Source organism: Acanthopagrus latus, chromosome 1, assembly GCF_904848185.1.
Source record: "Acanthopagrus latus isolate v.2019 chromosome 1, fAcaLat1.1, whole genome shotgun sequence".
NCBI lineage: Eukaryota > Metazoa > Chordata > Actinopteri > Spariformes > Sparidae > Acanthopagrus > Acanthopagrus latus.
Genome location: NC_051039.1, coordinates 12769990 through 12791684, shown reverse-complemented (window position 1 = coordinate 12791684; position 21695 = coordinate 12769990). Strand labels below are relative to the sequence as shown.

At 37.8% G+C, this 21695-nt stretch overlaps 1 protein-coding gene across 2 annotated transcripts; it reads left to right on the top strand.

The window, feature by feature from the left end:
* The first annotated feature begins 35 nt into the window (after positions 1-35).
* On the top strand, positions 36-21594 carry usp53b (ubiquitin specific peptidase 53b). 2 transcript variants are annotated; one of them, XM_037108026.1, is made up of 17 exons: positions 36-270; positions 1860-2056; positions 2453-2607; positions 4295-4387; positions 4579-4713; positions 5285-5398; positions 5677-5759; positions 6969-7074; positions 8229-8375; positions 8720-8869; positions 8967-9135; positions 11732-11854; positions 12007-12733; positions 13391-13452; positions 16428-16506; positions 16637-17475; positions 18155-21594. In XM_037108026.1, the coding sequence occupies exons 2-17, from the start codon at positions 1963-1965 to the stop codon at positions 18229-18231; spliced, it is 3153 nt and encodes a 1050-aa protein (XP_036963921.1). In that variant the 5' UTR covers positions 36-270; positions 1860-1962; the 3' UTR covers positions 18232-21594. The 2 variants fall into 2 exon arrangements, with proteins under 2 accessions (XP_036963921.1, XP_036963910.1); XM_037108015.1 differs by having other exon boundaries at positions 2447-2607.
* The last annotated feature ends 101 nt before the right edge of the window (positions 21595-21695 follow it).

Genomic DNA, 21695 nt, shown 5'->3' with positions numbered 1-21695 from the left:
CTCGGACTGCCGCCTGTGTTGCGTGTCGGAGGGATCGAGGGGGGGTGGGGAGGGGGGTGGGGGGGGCAGTGCTGCACTATGACAGATAGTGCGTTACATGCGTCTGGACATATCTGCAGTCATTTCTAGGCAGTTTACATTCGCGAGGATTTCGGAGAGAAGTGTCCGGGTTTTTTTTAATTTTTTTTTTTTTTTTTTGCGCGTTGACAGCTGGACCGCCCCGCGCCTTCATTGGAGGGCGAGCGACCGAAGTGTCCGCTTCCCTTTAAGGTGAGTCGGCACGGCACTTGTTTTCTGCATGCCTGAATGCAAGTTGCGGCATATTTCTGCTACTGTAGCTGACCGGGCGCTGTTCCCGTGTACAGTTCACCGTCAGGCTGGTGCAGCGCCGGCAGCGTGTGTGTGTGTGTGTGTGTGTCTGCTGTGGGAGCGCGCTTTGTCGAGGCTTTGGTGTGTTGTTGTTATTTTCGTTGATGCAGGGAAACACGGGATGGTCATACACTCTCGTCCACTATAGGATTTATGCCCTCTTTATGAAACCTACTGCAAAAGATGGGCGCTTATGTCAGACCGTATAGGCCTATATGGGCATCACATGGTGTCAGAGAGGTTGGTGCAGAAACACATGTGGGCTACGATACCAAATAAAGGCTTTGACATGTGGATTCCTACGATGAAAACGTTAGAATATTATAACGAAACGAGTCGTTGTGCGATCTAAAATCACTCTGAGATTTATATAAAGGTCTGTGATCAGCTCTTCTTTGAATATATACATTTTAGCACACAAATAAGACACTGACAAATATTTACAAGCAACAAAATGAAACAAACTATCCCCGATGAAGTTGACGTTCTGTAGACAAAATAACAGTCACGTGTCTTTGTCATTTAATCATTAATGAAAATATTGATTTCCCCTCCCCATGCATGATCATGGCGAATGTAAACAAAGCAGAACTTAAGATTTAATCAAAATGAATTCAGCTGCCCTCTAATGTGGGACCTTGTTGCACATCTCAAGATGTTGGCTTCAGTTCGGTGTTCAGATTTGTTTGTTTTTTTTTTTGTTTTTTTTTGGGTGGTGGGTTGAGTCCCCTGTTTACATTTGTATCAAAAATGCTGGCATGTAGTTTCATGTAAATGAGCATCAAGGACAACACATGTTGTTTACAGTGTTCGCCTAATGCAGCTATTTATTGATGATGACACATTTTTCATATGCAGTGGAAAATGATGTGCTCCAGGGGAAAACTATCCTGGAAAATCTGAATTTTCAGCAATACACTGGTAGCACTATTTTAGGTTTTGTGAATAAATAAATAAATAAATAAATAAATAAATAAATAAATAAATAATAGTCATGATAAAAGATACATTATAAACAATAATGACTGGGATGAAGTCACGGTAATTTCTGTCCCTTGCATCATGATTCTTATCCTTCTTATTATCCCTTATTTGTATATTGAACTGTATTTTGAAGTTCTTTTTAATTACAATGTCGAGATGTTTTCAGACCGAAAGTTAATTAGGTTGTTTTTTCTCTCTGAGCAGATGTTAAGTATGTTGAAGTATGAAAAACAGTGTGAGGATTTTCTGGCATCGTTATGATCTTAATTAAGATTTTGAAGGTTTCAGATTATAGAAGTGTTGTACAAACTCACCATTTAGGTCTTAACATTTCGGAACAAGTTAAAATATAAAACAGTATTTACAGTGTATTACATGAGAATCAGCTGTGGTGAATTGTTTGCTGTATGTTAGTCTGCAGGAAATGTCTACTTCAGTGCTTTCATTAGCGTTAATTGGCTGCTCTTGGCTGACTGCACTGTGGACTTGTACATTTATGTCCTCAGATTTCATCCAGTTGCTATTCAATGTCCATTCGCACATGGCTGAGGCTGCCCTGTGGCTGATCTTGACAATGCTTTCAACTAACCGCTCTGGAGGCGCGTGGGGATGAAATGGATGGAGCCCATGGCCAGACCAACGCACCAGCTCCCACCTCCCAGCATGTCCAGCCGCAGCAAGTCTCCCCCCAACTCTGGAGAAGGTAGATGGCGTGATTCATCTGGCGTCCAACCAGATCAGTCATTTGGATTAGTGATTTAATGGAAATGGTGTCCAAGATGAACTAAATTTTCATCCAGGGTTGTTTATTATGCCTCCACCGCACCATGCAATAATAATCATATTTAGAATCCTAAGTGTCCTAAGTATGCATGTTCAGTATGTTTTGAGTGGGTAATCAAAAGTAGCATTTTTTTCTGTTTAGACCATTAGATCTTAATAAAAACATCCACAACATGTCATATATAATATATTATTTTAAAGGTTACACATGAGGTGTGAATTGCTTTTAAATAAGACACTGACAAGCACCCTCTGAGTTTAAATACCACATAAGTGACACATGACACAACTGGAGAATGTTTTTTATCAGTTGCAGGCGGTAACTCCATGTCATGGGTGAAGATGTTCAAAAAACCTGGAGGAGGCCTGAAAAAATCCTACCAGCCTGGGAGCATGCTATCTCTCGCACTCACCAAAGGCCTGCTGAATGAGCCTGGGCAAAACAGCTGCTTCCTAAACAGCGCCGTTCAGGTAAGAACCGTTTCCTACCAGCTCTAAATTACATCTCAATGCTAATGCTAAAAAATTATTCTCACTCTACCATCGATGCTCTGTTGAAATGGAATGCGTTAAATAAAACATTTTTGACGTTAAATAAAACATTTTTGAACACCAGAGAGCAGAAGTTGACCCGAACCAAATTAGCATGTTTTAAAAATACCTGAATAAATCTCATTGTTTTGGCAAACATTTTTGGAAACATTATCCTAATATGACGACGTCATCAGAAACATCGTTAATGCTTCGATTTATTTTTTTTTTGCCACCTGCCAATGTCTTTCATTTTCCTAAGCTGTTTTGAACGAAACCTCCACCACTTCTGTATGATGGAAAGCCTTGTCTACTGCATTCCTACTACAGCCCTTCAGTTGATGTAGTGTCAAAGCACGCTAGTTCCCTAATTCAAGCCTTGTTTCCCATTACTCAACAGCTGACACGCACTGAACTTGCAGTTAGGTAATGGCACACTAGCTAGCTAATTCTTTTCTCTGTTCCCATTACATTAATTCAGTAGCTGTCATGTCAACTCTAGGTAGCTGATCATTGTTTCATGTGTAGTCTGGTATACAGTAAATTCATCAAATTCTGTGCCCAATATCTTATTTTCCAACCAACACCTAATATAACTTTTTTGACTGACTCTAAAGTAGTGGACATGTGCAAATAACATCTGAGTTGGACTATAGTATCTTTACGGTTTATTTACACCATACTGACTATTGTTCTTTTCATTTTGTTTATAGGAATATTTTATATGCACTATGTTATCCTCATACATTTCAGTTTACTGTGTTGAATGACAATAAGGACTACTTGTGCATATGCACTTTATTTTCATGTCTACATTTCAGCTCAGTCCTCTAGTAGCCCCACACCATCCCCAGTGAGTTCACTGTGCACTTTATTTTCATTTTGATGTAATGGCAGCTAGATCTGTGTGTCTGGTAATTTGCCAAATATAAATAAATTGAAAAAGGACATTTTGAATTACATTGTTTTGACTCAATTTGTCTGCTGAATTATCAATATAATATAGTTCTGTTTTTACATTTTCAGTTAACTATGTGGAATATCGCAATATATCACAACATGCATCGTATCGCAATGTATCGTGATATAATCGTATCGTGACCCATGTATCGTGATGCGTATCGTATCGTGAAGTCCTTGACAATACCCACCCCTAGACTCTAGCTAGTTGACTGTAATTACTCTAACAAAATGTTCCATTACCTAACACCAGACAACCAAAAGGAAATAGCATGCTAGCTCGCTGCCTTTAGCAGTAAATTAATCAAATTCAGTGCCCCATATCTCTTTTTTTAAAGCTACTGTAGCTGCTGTGTTTTGCGGGACCTTTGTTAATGCGGTTTCCATGGAAACACAGCCATTAACTTTCTTTATAAAGAAATGGACTTCGTCTCATCTAAAATAGCTGTAATCATTGAGCTGAAAATTACACAAAGCTGAGGAAAGCTGCAGTTTTGAGTATTAATTTTCAGTGAGTTCAGCAGTACTTTAACTCTTTTACATTAAATAAAACGATTATATCAAAAAATGTTTTACAAAAAACATCTTTCTTTGAATTTGAGCTTCTGAAACAGGTTTCAGTTACTGTCAGTATTTTGTTAAATGTACTGTTGTTACACCTTTACAGGTGCTTTGGCAACTGGACATTTTCAGGAGAAGTTTGAGGCAGCTCTCAGGTCACTTCTGTCTTGGTGATGCCTGCATTTTCTGCGCTTTAAAGGTTTGAGCTGCACCTGGAATTATTTGTAGTCCTGTTGATTTTTTTTTTCTATTCAATCCCTAATCATAAGCATATTAATATTTGATGCTATAATAACTGTCCACAAAAGTAAAAATGGTCACAAATTATAATTTGATGAGGAAAAAAGGTTATTTTTAATACAGTAACAAACCCTTGTTATTCTTTTCCAGAGTATCTTCAGCCAGTTTCAACAGAGCAGAGAGCGTGTGCTCCCCTCAGACAGCCTGCGCAATGCTCTGGCTGAAACTTTTAAGGATGAGCAGCGTTTCCAACTTGGCCTGATGGATGATGCTGCTGAGTGCTTTGTACGTTGACACTGTGCCTTTGGCTTTTAATCAAAGTAATACTCAGAGGAAGCCCTTTCCACGGTAACTGTGCATTAAATTATGTTATGGTGCTTCCTCTTCTGTGACACTGAAGGTAAAAAGACTGACAAAATACCTTGGCTCTGTGTAACCACCTCTTACATCTTTTGTATGTAAAGTATGGATGTGACCTCTTGCTTTTTAGCATATTTAAGTCCTGTTAGGATTGTATTTAGGATTTAGTTGATTAAGGTTGCCTTTTGACTGAGTTCTGTGGGTGTGGTCTTGGTCTTCATAATGCTCAGATGATCCAGAATTCTCATATTTGTATGGATTTTTATGTTGTCTGTGTTGAAATTATCATGACAAACTATAAAAGTTTTAAAACGGGCACACCATTTTACAATCTTCAACTCTTTTAAATGCAAATTGATCATTGTTAATTGTTGTGCCTCAGCATTGTTGTTAAAGAGTTAAACAGATATGTAGGTGTTTACTGTAAGTTTTTAAGAGTGCTGTTTGCGTGTATTCACGGTTAGTACTGTATCTGATCTTGTCTCTTATATGTTAGGAGAACATCCTGGAGCGAATTCATTTACACATAGTTTCAGACGCCTCGACTGATTCTTGTTCATCCAAATCCTGCATCACCCATCAGAAATTTGCAATGATGCTTTATGAACAGGTAACTACATTTTTATTATGATATAATTGTAACTGCTTAATGGCGTTTAAAAAAAACAATGCAATACTTAAATAAGATGTGTATCAATGTGACATATATTGGGCCAGTAATAAAATGTGGCTTTTTTAACTGGAGAAAGAATAATTACTGCAAGTATACTACTACTACTAATAATAATAATAATAAAAATAATAAAGACAACATTACTAACATTTCTAAATTACTACTGAAATATAAACATTTGATCTGTAGAATAATGTGTAACTTTCCCTTTGCAGTTTGTGTGTCGCTGTTGTGGTGCATCTTCAGACCCACACCCATTCACAGAATTCGTACATTATGTCTCAACTACTGCTTTATGGTGAGTACTTGATTTTCTGCCATGGCTTTAAAAATGGGATACAAAAATCAGGCCAGAGTGCTAATCCTGATTTAAATGTCAAAGTACTAAATAAGGTTACGAGAAAATTATTTGATTGGAATTTTTACTCTATTTCCTTCCTGTCCTTTAACAGGCACAGCTTGAGTATCTTAATAAATATTGTTAATAGTGTTCATTATTTGTGCCTTACAATGTGAACATTCTTAATAATGAATTTTACCTTGACACGGGTAGTATATTTTTTGGACACCTGATCAACACAGTAGAAAGTAGCAAATAGTAGCACTGAAGGAAATCATCATTACTGACAAATTCCGCTGTGGTAAATAGTTTTGTATCACGTTTTGCCAGTAATCAATTCAATCAAGATTTTAAATAAGTCATTGTATTGCCTTTGAACAGCATCAAAAACATTAACACCTAATGTTGAGTACTATCATGCTTTCTTTCCCTTGCTAAGGTTCCTGAATTGTCGTTTATGTTTTTTCATAATTTCATGTCATGTCATTGTCCAAACCGCTTATCCCTTTCCATGGGGTTGCGGGGTGTTGCTGCTGGAGCCAATCCCAGCCTTGTCTCAGGGCGAGGGCAGGGTACTCCCTGGATAAGTCGCCAGTTCATCGCAGGGCCCTCACTAGTGAGCAATGTGGGGTTCAGTATCTCGCTCAAGGACACTTCGACATGCAGCTCAGCCCTGCCCGGAGCTCACTAGTCGACCTGCTCTACCCGCTGAGCTACAGCCACCCCTCATAATTTCATAAAAAATTCAAATATGTGGCAACTTTTCTCTTTAGTGCAACAAATGTCACCATGTATTCTTAGCTCACTTCTTGCATGAGCTCTGTCAAAATTATATCAATATAATGTAGTCCCATATAACACCACCACTTAAAATCAACTTATTAATAAACATCTAGTTGAATTGACAGTGTCAACAAAAACATTATGAACCATCCTAATGGTATAATTGGCAGATTAGTTGTACTGATTGGCATTAAATCAAACAGGTATGTTTAGTGTATATTATGCAGTTTATGTTGGTTGTTCCATTTCCTACATCAAATAAAAAAGGGTTGCGATGACGGAATACTGTATTTCCACAAAGTGAAAATATAATGTTTAGGACTTTGTCACCATGTTGTAAATCTAATTATCTACGCTTATTACTCTCCCTGCTTTTATTCACAGCCAACAGGTTGATCGCATGTTGGGGAAAAACGAGCGGCTCAGGTCAGACATGTTTGGAGAATTGCTGCAGGCAGCAAACAACACAGGTGACCTCCGAAGCTGCCCGGTATGTCATTTATTGTAATTTTGATTTGATGTGTTTCTTAACCAATGAGGCATGTTTACTAAGCAGTGGCTCAATACCTTTAACCATTCTGTTGTTTTCTTAAATAAATGCAGATTTGTTGCAAGCAGCTATTGATGAATAATTTAACTGAACAACAACATTACTGTAAAATGGTTGATTAAGACGATTCCTGTAGTTATGCAGAGTACACTCTGTGCTTTGTGCTGTGACACTGCACTTGAAGCAGCGGGAAGGAGACAGTGCCAGACTAGTGTTGAGTTATAAATAGCAGTAAGGGCATATCCACTGTTTTTCTCTCATCTGTATTTGCTACCGCTGTCTTCCTCTTCAGTGTGCATCTGTGTGGTGAAGCTCTGTTCCCTTAGCCCACTATTCTTAACCCATAAAATGAGCTCCAGTGCTAACTTTATCATACTGATGTGCTGATAATACATGCTGTTTGGTTCTTTCCTTCAATCATCCTTTAAATGTGTCAAGTCACATGTCTAGGTGTGTGTGTGTGTGTGTGTGTGTGTGTGTGTGTGTGTGTGTGTGTGTGTGTGTGTGAGACAGAGAGAGAGCGAGAGAGCCATAGCCCACTTCTCTGACATTTTGGCAAATTTGCTCATTTATTTATCACTGAGACTTCAAATTAAAGATCTCATCTCCATGTTCTCAGTTGTGAGATCAGTCTAGCAGGTTTTTAGCTGACATTAGCACAAACACTGAAGGCAGGAGAACAGTTATCCACTGCCAAAAGTGAACAACAAAATATGCCTTCCAACAAAATATAGCATAATTGTGGTTCAACAAAATGACATCCTATCAAGTTAATACACTGCACTTTTCAGATTTAGATAAGTCTGGTGCACTGGTTTCTGTCTTGTTTTATTTGTGTCTCTTTAATGTTACAGTTTGTTTATCTCATCGCCAACAAATCCATGAGTCTGCTGGGTTTTTGATCAGTGTTACAAAAGCCAGACATTTTGATTTAAAGTAACTGGCCAAGCTGTTGTTTGTCAAAAAACAGAAATTGAAATAAAAATACCTTACAATAATGCTTAAACTAGTTTTTTTTTTTCTAAAAAAACAGAATAAAACAGATTCTGTAATGTTGTTATGAACCTGCATATGTTTTTCTTCATATTTTGTAGAGCAACTGTGGTCAAAGTATCAAGATCCGCCGTGTGCTCATGAACTGTCCAGAGATTGTCACTATAGGATTTGTGTGGGATGCTGAGCAGTCTGATCTTACGGATGAAGTAATTCGGTCACTTGGCCCAAATCTGAACCTATGTGGGGTAAGAGCCAAAGCAAAATGTCACCAGATGACAAACATGTTATTTAGTATATGCAACACAAGGGATTGCTAGTTTAAATGTTCTAGATTTGCTCCCACAATGACAAAAATCTGCAAAGGATTCATGTACTAATTTAAAGCATTTCAATGATCACAGCTGTTTGATGACTTTTGTCCATATAATGATGAAGGTCAGTGAGCTGTAATCTCTCTCCAAAAAAAATCAATAAATAAAACACTTCAGGGTTATCTATAAAACAGATTTGATTCTCATAGTATTTAATTTCACATCTGTCAAAAACCAATATGTGGAGATCAAACTTGTCTCAATTTGTTCTCTTTCAGCTTTTCAACCGTGTCACTGATGAAAATGCCAAACGGAGTGAGCTACATCTGGTGGGGATGATCTGCTTTTCGAGTAAACATTACTCAGCCTTCGCCTATCACACCAAATCTTCAAAATGGATGTTTTTTGATGATGCTACTGTAAAGGAGGTTAGGAAATCTGCCATAAATCTGCTTTATCCCTGTTCAAAAGTCAACTACCTGTTACTGTGTGTTACATGCTCTTATGTCTTACCTTTTTCCTCAGATTGGATCCAAATGGAAAGATGTTGCTTCTAAATGTATCAGGGGACATTTCCAGCCACTTCTTTTATTTTACACCAATCCTGAGGGATCTCCAGTGTCTAATGAAGATGCACCACGACAAACTACCATGTGTCCTCGCTACAAAGCCCAAGTAAATGGTGACACGACAGGTAGGACAATCCTCCAGTCATCACTCAGCACACCTAACCCTTGCACGTCTGTAAGACATTCAAGATTTGTATATTTTATATTTGTATATTTAAGCAATAGCAATATCTGTTCCCTTTGTTCATCTATTCATTTTAATAAATTCATAATTTGGTTCTAATTGGTTGAAAAGTACATGTTACTATTACTTGGGCAACTTGAACATGGCTTTAAATCAATGAATGTTGTGTATTACACAACAGATAACCACTGCAGCAAAACATTACAGTTAGTTACTAGTTTATATGTTACCAGTTGACCCACAATCCCCTTCAAGCAAGTTGATCTAACTCTGAAAAAGACTGGACAGAGACTCAAACATGTAAACAATAAACATGTCTCATTTTTTTGTTATCCCACTTAGACCATAGTCAGCTGCTAAAAAATGTTTATAAATCACTAAATCACTGATGTTTGTTGAAAGCTTTGGACTGCATGCAAAACATGACAAGAAATTAATGAATGAAAGTAGAATTTGAGCTGAATCAACATAGGCATAATCCACAGTAAACTGTGCAATCATGAGACACATGTCCATAAAGGTTTTTTTTTGTTTTTGTTTTTTTTTTCAGAATGGATTAAATTGTTTATCCCATGTCTGTCTGCCTGCATTTGAAACAGTTTGTTCAGTATGCCATAGAACAATATTTTTTCTTGAGCATGCAAGCAGATTTCCTTAGTCTTACTATAACACAAAAATGGTGCCATGAGTGGTCATTATTATCGTATACATATTCAGTAGGGTATGTAACATGTAACATAGTGTCTTTAATAATGAGACATTACAATAGTGATCAGAAGATTTTGATTAGAATTTTGATTTGTCAAATAATTTCATTTCCATCAATCCTAGTCTTTTATAGCATCTGGACATTTTTTATGAAAGTATCACAAAGTAAAATTAAACATCAAACAATGTCATTACCTATGGCAACAACAGTTTCACTCCACAAATTACAGTTATGGTTTGCAGTGGGATTGCGAGAGTGCTGTTAAACCGCAGGCAGAAAGATTGTCCTGCTCAGTGTGCTGGCTTGAACTTGGCATGAGGATGATGCCTCTGTTGCACGCAGATTACCACCCACGCCTCCTCTCTAATCCCTGATTCTGTGGCCAAGCGCACTCTGCTCCTGCCCCGCAGTTCTCACTCCACCCCTAAACATTTCCGATGTTTGCCTCCATTAATTTATCTGCTTGGGTTTTTTTTGGCAATGCCACCTTGCTCGCTTAGATGGATTGTTCTGTTTTAGCGTTGTATCCAGATACTTTGACTGGCATGGGACTGGATTCTTATTTTTATGAAAATATGTGTAAGTAATCCATTAGTTTTGTTTTAGAATGAGATATGGCTCTGGTTTTAAACTATTAAATGTATTGTATGTATTATTTACTGTTGTCTATTTTGTTAAATTACTTTATATTGAGATCAACTGAAGTACTGTTTTGCAGTACACAGTGGATGTGATCATATCTACTAACTGCCCTTCAGTATAATACTGCATTACTAAGCCTGAGAATCTCAGTATAACTTCAGGCAACATCATAAAGAGAGTAATGGTTAATTACTTGGTAGTTGTGTAAGTGCACTTCATCTAAATCTAGTATTCTTTTTTTCAGTGGGACTACTTTAATATCAGCATTAGGCTACATAACAAATCTGGAAATCCATAATACTACAGCTTACTCACTGCAATTACTCATCACTGTGTAACATCCAGGAGCCATGCACATGGACACAGCTTTACGCGATTTCGCCTCACGTTTGCGGGAGAATATGTGTTGTGTTAGGTTTTGCTCTAAATCCTGACAAAAATACTGAGAATCTTTTTGAAGTACAGTGCTTATTGCATCAAAACACAAATATAAAGAACAATGTGCTACAAAGTGGTCGAACTCACATGCTGAAAGGAGAAGCTGAGGACTAAATGTGCAAGGAAGTGCAGCTGTTGGCTGAATGTGTTGATTTGGAGGCAGATGTTCACAGTTAACGGCATCTCATCGTTTCTCACTGTGACCTGCCTGAAACAGAGGCATAGGGCTTGCAAAAGCAGCAGCACCAGTGTATTTTAACTTTGCTAATAATGTGCTGGCATCTGTTCTTTAGCAAAAAGAAAATAACAAAAAAAAAACAATGTGTGTTTCTTTCCCTGCTTGCAGCAAAGTCTGCTGATATAGCTTGGTAGCCTTCATGGTTTAAGAGCTGAACATGTTATATAAAGCTAAATACCTCCAGTGCACAGTGACAGTGTTTGAGGACAAAGTGTAGATGTATCACATATGCTCTAACACCTCTGGTAAATCGCATATGTGGTAGAAAAGCAGGCTGTACCTGTTGATATTTGCTTACATAACAAAAAACTGTTATGTCACACCCTAATTGGCTGTTCATACCCAGTGATGCATTATGAATGTAAAGGGGATTTTAAGGTCAACTAACAATTATCCCCTCTCTGATTTGTTTCTCTGATGTCAGCAGTCTAAGGCTATTTAGAAACCACAAAATAATTCACAATTGCAGAGCAACCACTCATATACCATCTATAATTTTTAACCCCTTAGTGAAACATCCCCTTGGCAGTCCTAACAAATACCAGGAACCTTTCATGGAGAATTTGCAGAGGCCAAGTGAAACATCAAAGAAGGATCGTGTGTATCGGAAAACGGAACCATTGCAACACAAAGGTAAAGCACTGTGTCTGCATCATTGGTATTAGAGAATCTAAACAATAACAAGGCAAACACAAAGACAGGCAAGGTCAAGCTGGTGTATACAACCACTGTATGTCATATTTGAAATGGTCGTCCTAAAAACGATCTATTTCCACTCTCTGTAGTGATGGCACATGCAAGATCTTCATCTCCACCAGAAAATGGACCGAGGCCTCCTGTGGACCAAAAATTCAAAAGCTATCCACGTACAGAGAAGTCATCAAACCACTCAAGCAGAGGATCCCAGGAGCCACGTGGACACTCCTTTGGTACACAGAGTGGTGGGCATAGCCGGAGAAGCAACACTTCCCCGAATCGCCATGATCAGGAGAGCTGCCAGGAACAATGGGAAAAGGGTGGAGGTGAAGGAAGTCGCAATAAATCTAAGTCTACTTGGAGACCCATTCGGGAGGTGTTAAATGTGGACACTGTGCTGAACGAACTGGAGCAGCGCCGTCAACAGCAGCACGACAGCCCAAGGCACAATAAGCCTTCATTGCAGGAAAGAGTACACACAGAACAAAGCCGAGACCGGGAGCAGGAGCATGTACGAACTAGAGAGGATAGGAAGCAGAAGTGTTTAATGACGATTTATGAGGACGAGCAGCGGCTTGAGACTGAGAGCCATAGCTCTGTAGAGTCAGAAAGCAGGGCCAACCAACAGAGGGGCAGCAGACTTAAGGGTGGTCCCAAGACACTGCTGCGTAGTGATACCTGGACAATTCAAAGAACAGAGTCTGGCTATGAGAGCAGCGATAGACTCAGCAGTGGCTCCACCAATCCTGACTCACCTGGTGTTGATGGCTTCATTGTTAAAGACCAGAGGTCAACACCTGAGGCACAGTTGCAAAGGTAAGAAACAACTTTATTGTTCAATTGCCATTTTCAAATTAAGTTTTGACATCAAATAAGTTAGAGCACTACAAGGAAAACTAAATTACTAAGTCAATCCCCAAAAGGGACAACAGGGCAGATAATACACACTGCACGTTCAACAAACTGTGCACACAGGTAAGTTGTAATATCTCATGATTCACTGGAACTGAGGGCATATATAAAAGTGTCCATGGTATAGTAAATAAAGTTTAAAGAGAATACATGAGTATTCATTGGTAATTAAGGTGGGATTTATAAGTAATTAGTTAAAAGAAGTTAAATGTGGCTGTGAGAGGATTGTGTATGGAGGACAAGATACTATTGTAGTTTTCAGATTATGTATGTCAGTGTGTGTGTGTGTGTGTGTATATATATATATATATATAATTAATCAAAATAAAATTTCCAAATATCTATAACTTCAACAAGCATTTAAAGCCAATCTGTAACAAAATCAGTAACCAATACATGGAGCTCCACACAAGACTTTTTATCTAGTAAAATGACATTAAAATCCAGTTGAACATAAGCAGACAGTGAATGTGAAAAGTCTTCATTTTTGTCAAGTGTTCGGTATTATTCTCATGAATGACTTAAAACTTGCTTTGAATAATTTTAGTATTTTATTTTCAGTCAGCTGCACCAAAAAGGAGGAGATGCCAAATCAAGTATCTCATCCTCACCAACACACAATGGTGAGTTCCAAGATTTCGAAGGTTTCGTTAGGTTTTCCAGGAAAAGTAAATGCTTTTGCTTTTAATAAATGTAATAAATGTGTTTGGAATGAACAGAATTAAATGGCTGGTTATAGCTTTCTTTCGACAATCTGGGTATTTATGAGTCTTTATACTGTAATACGTTTAGTATGGTTCAGTGGGCAATTTGAGGAAGGACAAGGGAGGCTGCTACTTGTTACAAAAAGTGACAAAAAAGCATCCCTCTTGTTCATCTGTCATCCTCCCTCTCCATCACTAGCAGAGGGAAGGGGCAAAGTTTTTCAGCTGGATATGTTATTGTAGTCTGGCTTGCTCATTTATCCTTTTTCAATGGCTCTGAGATATCATTAGTCTAACTGTGCTAAATCCATGGCACTGAAGTAGCAGATGGACTTGCAAGGGCCTGTTTTCTCTCAGTACTGGCCCTCTGCCAGTTTGTCTTGGATCTATAATATTCTCTAAACTGTACACTTTAAAACTCAATTATATACAATATAGTATCCTTTACTGTATACTCTAGATTAGTTTCACATTCATGATTAAAGTGCAGCAATACGCAGTCACAGAAAAGTGAGAAGATCATGGAGACATATGCTGCCTGTAGTGTTCTATAATATTCCTTCAGTATTTGTATTATTATTTAGTCGCATCTGTGCTGCTGAAATACATCCCAGACCAAGCTGCCTCTGTAACAAAATATCTTATGACACAGATTATATTTTTACTTCACAGTCAGGGTTACCTTGAGAGGTAGCTGGAATCATAAGAGCACGCTCAAATCCATTTTGCCAGTCTTCAAGTAATGCACTTCTGGCTGAACCACAGTGGTTCAGACCTGTCAGCCTCCAGTGAGGAACTAGTTGCAGCTGGGGGTGTAGTTTTGGTGTGATGATAGGGTGAAAATGGCTGTTCCTCGAGGCTAGTGTAGATGCTGGTATATTATCTAGACAAAGAATGACATTGAAGGCTTTTTTCACTCTGCTCAGTTTATTTACCAACTGCTGGTAGTGCTGTTCAACATTGTCATACAGTTTGTTGATTGGTTGAAGTAAACCTGTGGTGGATAGATGGTTCATCCAATCATTTGACAAATATTGTGATGATAGCACCTATCCTTTCTCCAAATAGTTCCCAAGGAGGCTTTCTTCAATGATTCTGTGTAACAAATCATCTGAGCTATCAGGTTAGGGTAAAGGCTAACAAATAACATGTAACCTATTGGTACGGTTTATTTATATATAAGGGCATGGCGATATGGCCTTTCAGTACTATCACAACAATTTTAGTCTTAATTGTGATACATAATATATTTCTCAGTCTTTTGAAAGGACTGGTTGATAAACCATATGACCAACAAACAAAATTGTGTTTATTAACACAAAGAGATTTTTGAAAAAATACTCATCAGCAATGTAGAATTAAGTGGGTAGAGGCAAATATTAGAACAACAGTCTGCTAAGTTTAGAAAATTAAGTCACTTCTGCCATATCAGAACATATTCAAATTCTAAGACTAAATAATGTCTCATATTGTGACAATGACATGTCTCCCAGCCTGAGTAAATACACAGCCTGATAATGTGTATGCAAATGTTTTACATCAAGTCAATTGTAAAAACATAAAGCCAGTGACAAAAGTAAATGGATGTGAAAATCAAAACATGATTAAGAGCATAAAGGAACATGTAACACGGTCGATTACATCTCACATCTAATCTGCAATACTTAAAGGAAAAGATTTACAAGGAAAAATGAGGTCCTACATTAGATCAGCTTTGTAAATACAAAACACACATCCCTCCAAAGTTCCCTTCTTTTCTTTTTTTCTATCTTTTTTCTTTCTTTCTTTCTTTTTTTATATTTCTGTTAGTTAACAGATGAAGTGTGAGCTGTCTCTGATAATGTGAGAGTAATTGAAAACTGATGCCTGGGTTGATTTCTGAGCTTGGACTGGCTTCTTTCACCTCTTCACCCAGTCAGCCCTGCACAGGCATTAATCTGATGATAATCCCACAAAGCTCACTCAGATAGCACAGCTGGACATGGCTGCCAGCATTGTCATAAATATCTTTCTGTTTCATGCACTAGTTTGAGTGTGCTGCACTTGATACTTTATCGAGTCTATGTGCATCTCGAGCCAGTGTTACCAACCAACAGTTAAAGCTTTTATCCTTGCATGGACCTCTCCAGGGCAACAGCAAAGAAAAAAATGACACATCTATTTTTAAAGGGAAGGAATCCAGCACCAGACTGCCTCTCACTGCGCTGGTGCACAGAGCAAGCATGCGGACTGGCTCATCCTGCTGTGAGAAAGTCTAGGGAGATTAACACTCTAATGCTGCCCCCTTGTGCCATAAGGGGACAACAGATTCATGGTCAGATGTGTAGATGATTATGCCTCCATTTGGTCTCTACTTTTGATTAATTTTGCTTTATTGTACTTGTCTGCATCTTTATCTGCCTAGTTTATAATTAGGGAAGAAGATCAGGGGTTCAGTGAAAAAATTGTTTGAGCTCTGATATTAATCTCGTAATTCAGAGAAAAAGAAATCTGAATTATGAGATTAAAGTCTAAAATCTTTTAGCAGAATTCTCAGGAATCTGAATTCAACTAAAGAATTCTGAGAAAACTATTATATAACTATTAACTATTAATCTCAGGACTCAAATCTTCAAGGCTCCAAGCATCTTCTTTATGCCTAATGTCTACTTGTTTGTTGTATTTTGGTATTTTTATCTTCTGACATAGTGTAGTTTACATTTCAATCTTCCCTTTTTTAAAAGGAAAAGTCAGAGGGTAAAAATATGTTACCTTTTGCATTAATCACAGTATGTTAGAGTTACTTCCCACAATAGAGTAAGACTGCTATTTGTATTTATGTTTTCCCTTATTTAACATTGTATCGTTTGCTCTCTATCTCTATGTTTTGATCACCTTTGTTTTATATTTTATAGGTAAACATCAACTCAAACCTCAGGGAAAGAACCATGACCAAGTTTCACATTCACATCTAAAGTGCAGTCCAAGTTCGAGGTAGTGCCCACAATTATAAATTATATATAATTTGTTCTAATATGTATTGTAAAATAAGGACTCGTAAATTGGATTTCTTTTATATTTCATGATTATTCCCAACATTCTCTACAACACTTCTCTCTTGTAGACGGAAATCAAAGTACACTTCTAGTAACTCCAGAAAAGCAGTGTCTTCAGAGAGGGACTCAACTGGTTTAGATAACAGGCAGGGTGAGCAGCAGGAGCTGTCAAACTGTAGAGGTCACACTGGAGAAAGTACTGCCCTGAGGCACATCACAAAAACCAGCAGCTCAGAGTGGAACAGCTCTGATGATCTTGCTCTCTCTGAGCCCGAAGACAGAGATAACGCATACCGCTCCAGCAACTGCGAGGCTGTCACCTCCGAATCCCAGTGTCCTCACATTACGCTGCCATACCACCCTCCCAGCAACGTGACTGCCGAACCTCTCCAACTGAACAATCAGCGTCAGCTCGGCATGACAGTGTCTCCTCACCTTCGACCAACCCAGCGGGTCCCCCAGCACCAGGGTGAAACAAGCCACGCAGCATTTCGTCCTAGGATGCTTCAAGAACCTTATCCATCAAGCCCTCGTCTTTCATCCACATCCTATGTCAGTCCTCACAGGAAGCCTGACATTTCAGGCCTTAGAACCTTCTCAGATGCGAGCTCCAAGTCGGGCTCTGACCCAGAGAGGAGCACCCCATCATCGTGTGAAAGTGAGGAAAGACTAACTGGTTGCAGAGTGGAGCAGGCAGTGCCAGCTCAAGAGGTTTCTCTGACAACATACTTCAATGTGGATAACTGTATGACGGAAACATACCGTCTCAAGTACCACAACCAGAGGCCTCTTGTGCTCTCTGCCACGGTGCCACGGACAGTGGTTGTGACTGAGCGCAGAGATACAAGCCACACACTCCCCACTGACACATATTCACAAGATGTGCCAAAACCCAGACCTGAAACAAGTAAGCCTCTCTAAATACACTTGCAAACCGCAATGTAGGCCTAACCATAGGTGTGGGCAATCTGGCCAAAATACATTATCATGATCTACTGAATCATGATCCACAATCTAAGTTAAGGTAATTTTGAAATGACATATAGACTAGACTTGAAATAGCCTATTAATGTATTCCTTTGCATCACTGAAACACAATATTGCAATGAAGACAGTTTTTGTTTTTTTTAACGGCAAAGTCTGCCATTTCACTTACTTTAACTTGGGTTGCATTGTTTAAAGTCCCTAACAATTGGAGGAGCCACATGAAGTTATTTGCGAAGTGAGCATTGCAATCTAGATGGCCACATGACTCTAATGGTATCGATCTGCTAGTCAGTGAGATTATTTGGAAACAGAAGTAAGTTGCTATTTATTGACAAAATCTTCTATGATTCACCTGAAAAGTAGATTGTGAACACCTTCAAGTTCGATCATGATCTAAAATCGTCAGATCACCCACCCTTATCAATTCATTTTCTAGACAATTTACTATTTCCCCATATGTATTAATGCCACAATATAAAATATTTGAAAAGACAAAATAACACGGTTTAGTTTGGTTTCTTTGAAGTGGTGTAAATATACAGACAGGGTTAACCATGAAACCTAATTTAAACAATATTTTTCTATTTGTTTCCTTACAGGCCATAATAGCAATAAACCCACTGCAAAATGGAATCCAGTGACAGCCAAGGGACTGGATGAACGTGGTTTTTTATGAGCGTTACTTGGCAAGGTTTGTTTACATGGATGAACAGTGGTCAGCAGAGTACTAACTGGATGCCAAAGATTAGAGAATGGAATGGAAATATGCTCTGACACACGATATCTCCAGACTGAGTGGAATATATTTATGCAAGCTTGTCACATAAGTAAAACCTATTTCTAAATGCTGTTGCATATTGTTTGACGGACTCTAAACTATCACGTATACTGTACCGTCTTCCATTGTCCCGCAGTGTTGCTGCAAGGAGATTTTGTTTTAACCAAAATCTGATTGGACTGTTTTCAGTTTGCACAAAGGGTTTTTGAGTCTTTATTATTCTTTGTCACCATATGTCAAGTTTAAAAATGTTTATTTTTAAAATGTCTATGTCTTTTTATTTGTGCAATAGTTCTGCAGAAGTGTTGCAGAAATTAAGATATTTTAATGTACTGCAATTAAGGCATGAGACAATGTGATGAGCACCAGTTGGATTGATTATGCATTGGTCTGTACAGTTATTATATGAAGATGAAACACGGAGGTGTGACTACAAATGATAAGATGTCAGAATATGATGTCATTCTATACAACAAAATAAAAACCCAAAGGGCCAAAGGTTTGTCCCATCAGCAGCAGGTTGAAGGGTAGTTCATTTATTTACGTCTGTCAGAGGAGTAATATCTGGGCAGCTTACCAACTTATGCATATTGAGAGCTTTAGGTCACCAAGGAACTGACATTGCAACATTTACGGTTATTCAGTTACTGATTTGCTCCAACTCTTATCATTTGTACGTTATTTTACAACATTAATGTGTTACTGAATGACTGAGGGCTGCCACGTACCAGTTAGTCTCCTGGGCTGTAAAATTCTTAATGACTTATTGATTCAATAGAATTGTTAACTCTCATTAAATCATTGGCAGTTTTCATGCATTCATTCATAAATACATATACACACAATTTCGAGAACTGTGCTTTTGCTTGACTGCGTTTGGTTTCAGGCAGTCTACATATCTGATAATTAGTTGACTAAGACGCTGTGTAGTTGAGGCAGCCCTCAGGTTATTCAATGGGTCACTATATACTGTACAACCATGTCACCTCATGTATTCTACCTTCGATTGTGCTGGTTCTTGTAATCCTTTTTTGTAATTCACAGTGATGTCAAATTGTATTTTTTCAGTCTTCCTTTTCAAGTAGACAGATTTAAACAGGTCTGTACCTGCAGGTATTTTCATAATGATGCCAATATAAATAATATGCCTATCTGATATTGACCATACAACACAACAGCTATTCATGTTCATAAGACTAATGTTCTGAAACCTGCATGTGGCCTTTACAAAGTTTTACTAGCTGTGTGTACAGCGTAAGCATGAGCATGATAACAGTTGACTTTGAGTCCAACAAACATAAATTCTATTGGATTTTATGTAATTGTAATAATAAAATCAATTCATTAAATAGCAATTTGTATCTACAGTTGATTTGGAAACTCTTTTTTTTTTAACACTTGAATGTTGTTCTCTTCCTCTTGCTCATGCAAGGACACATACATTTGATTATGCATTCATTGTAAATACAAACATATGATGCAAACAATGAACTAGAAAACAGCGGACAGACAAGACATACTATGCATTCATGAAAAAAATACTTTAAGATCAATTTAAAGCAGATTTGGGTAATTTCATGGCTTTGTATTCTGTACATTTGACATTCCCAAAGGCACATAAATATCAGCGTGTTGTACAATTGTCATCATAAGTATACAATTTATTTGGTGCTCACTAGATTGGCAGGTTTTTTTCCAAAACATCCTGACACTTATTCATTTTTCACCACAATAACCTCTTCTCCAGGTATTTCTAGACTATTCTAACCACACACATTTAGTCACTAAATTGCTCTGTTTGTATGTGTTGTGTTTGTGCTGTCTGACACCAAAGGATGGTGTTCAGAAATGTATGAGAGTAACACTAATTTGAGCATTTGTCATGATTTATTTATTGTCACTGTTCAAATTGAAGAAAAAGAAGGCATAACATGTAGCGAAGCAGTATACTGTTTCAAATAACATAAGGATGCCTTTGTATATGGTGATTGTGCTTCAGTAAATATAAATCACTCATTTTACTTCTTTTTAATATATCTAATATATTAACTGGATAAAGAAATCCAAATGGCTGAACTCTTGGATTAGATGAAACTTGGTCAAAGTATATTAACCAGATTATCTTAATGTTCTAACCCTCATCTGCAAAGTTTGTTTTTGTGTTTTTTATTATTTAGTTACAGTATTTGACCTGTTATTTCATTATTTTCTTCATCTGTAAAAACAGAAATTCTATTGTTTTCACACAAGTTGTATTTTACATTCTTAATTTTGTGTCTTCAGTTGTATCAAGAGTGCCTTGGCATTTTCAGTGTTTTTTTTGTTTTTTTTTTGTGATTGAAACCACGATTAGACAATGAGGGCGATAAATGAAAGGGATGTAATGCACATTTTTATAATATGCAATGCTAATAGTGACATATCTGATGACACACCTCTGTTTGCACCATTTTACTATACGTTGTGAGAGTGTGTGTGTGTGTGCGTGTGTGTGTGTGTGTTAGTATTCCTAAAAGCCCTTTCAGACTTGGAAGCTACAACCACAGCCAGAACCTCAGCAGTTCATTCTCCATTCAGCTTCAATTCACAAAAGTTTGACATGTTAATCTGCAGAAAATGTGAAAATCTGGGCTCTTGTGTGGCAAGTGCTTCCCATCTTCTAGGCTGCAAAGCTTCCTGGTTTGAAAGAGCCTTAATGCATAGAAACTGAAAGTTTTTTTTGTGGTAAAGAATTACACATTGCAAATGCCTGTGTGTCCGTGTGTGTGAGCTTGAAAAAGGAGGCCACTAATTGATTTTCCTCCTGAACCCATCATCTGTAGTCTCAGTACACAGTACCTTATATGCTCAAGAGGCCTGTTTGACAATAGGTCTTCCTGTCCTGTGTCACATAACGTCACAATTGGCATTGCATCAGTCCATATCTTTTATCTTGCGCTAACTATACGGGAACATAATTAGACTGTATTACATCACCACTGAGGAACAAAAGAAAACTTGCCACATTATCTCACTGATTTTATCTGATAAGTTCATGGCTGATGTGGCCTGATGTGTTGGAACTGTATGCCTCACTAAATCCTATTGTCATGCCCATGTGTGTGGTTAGGATTTGGCCTGATATTACTGTTGAATTGAGTTGCTGGTGCTTCAGTGAATGCTTCATGATTTATGTAAGTACAGATCAATTTAAAGGAACATAACAAATCTGTCTACACTTTATATTTTTGTAGATAATATATATTTATTTTTTTCATTGTTGAATAAAGTTTAAATTATTGTATCACTCTTAATTTAGTCTCTTGGCTGTGTATGTTTTATTGTCAACTTTACACAGACCTCCGCATGTTTTCACACAAAAC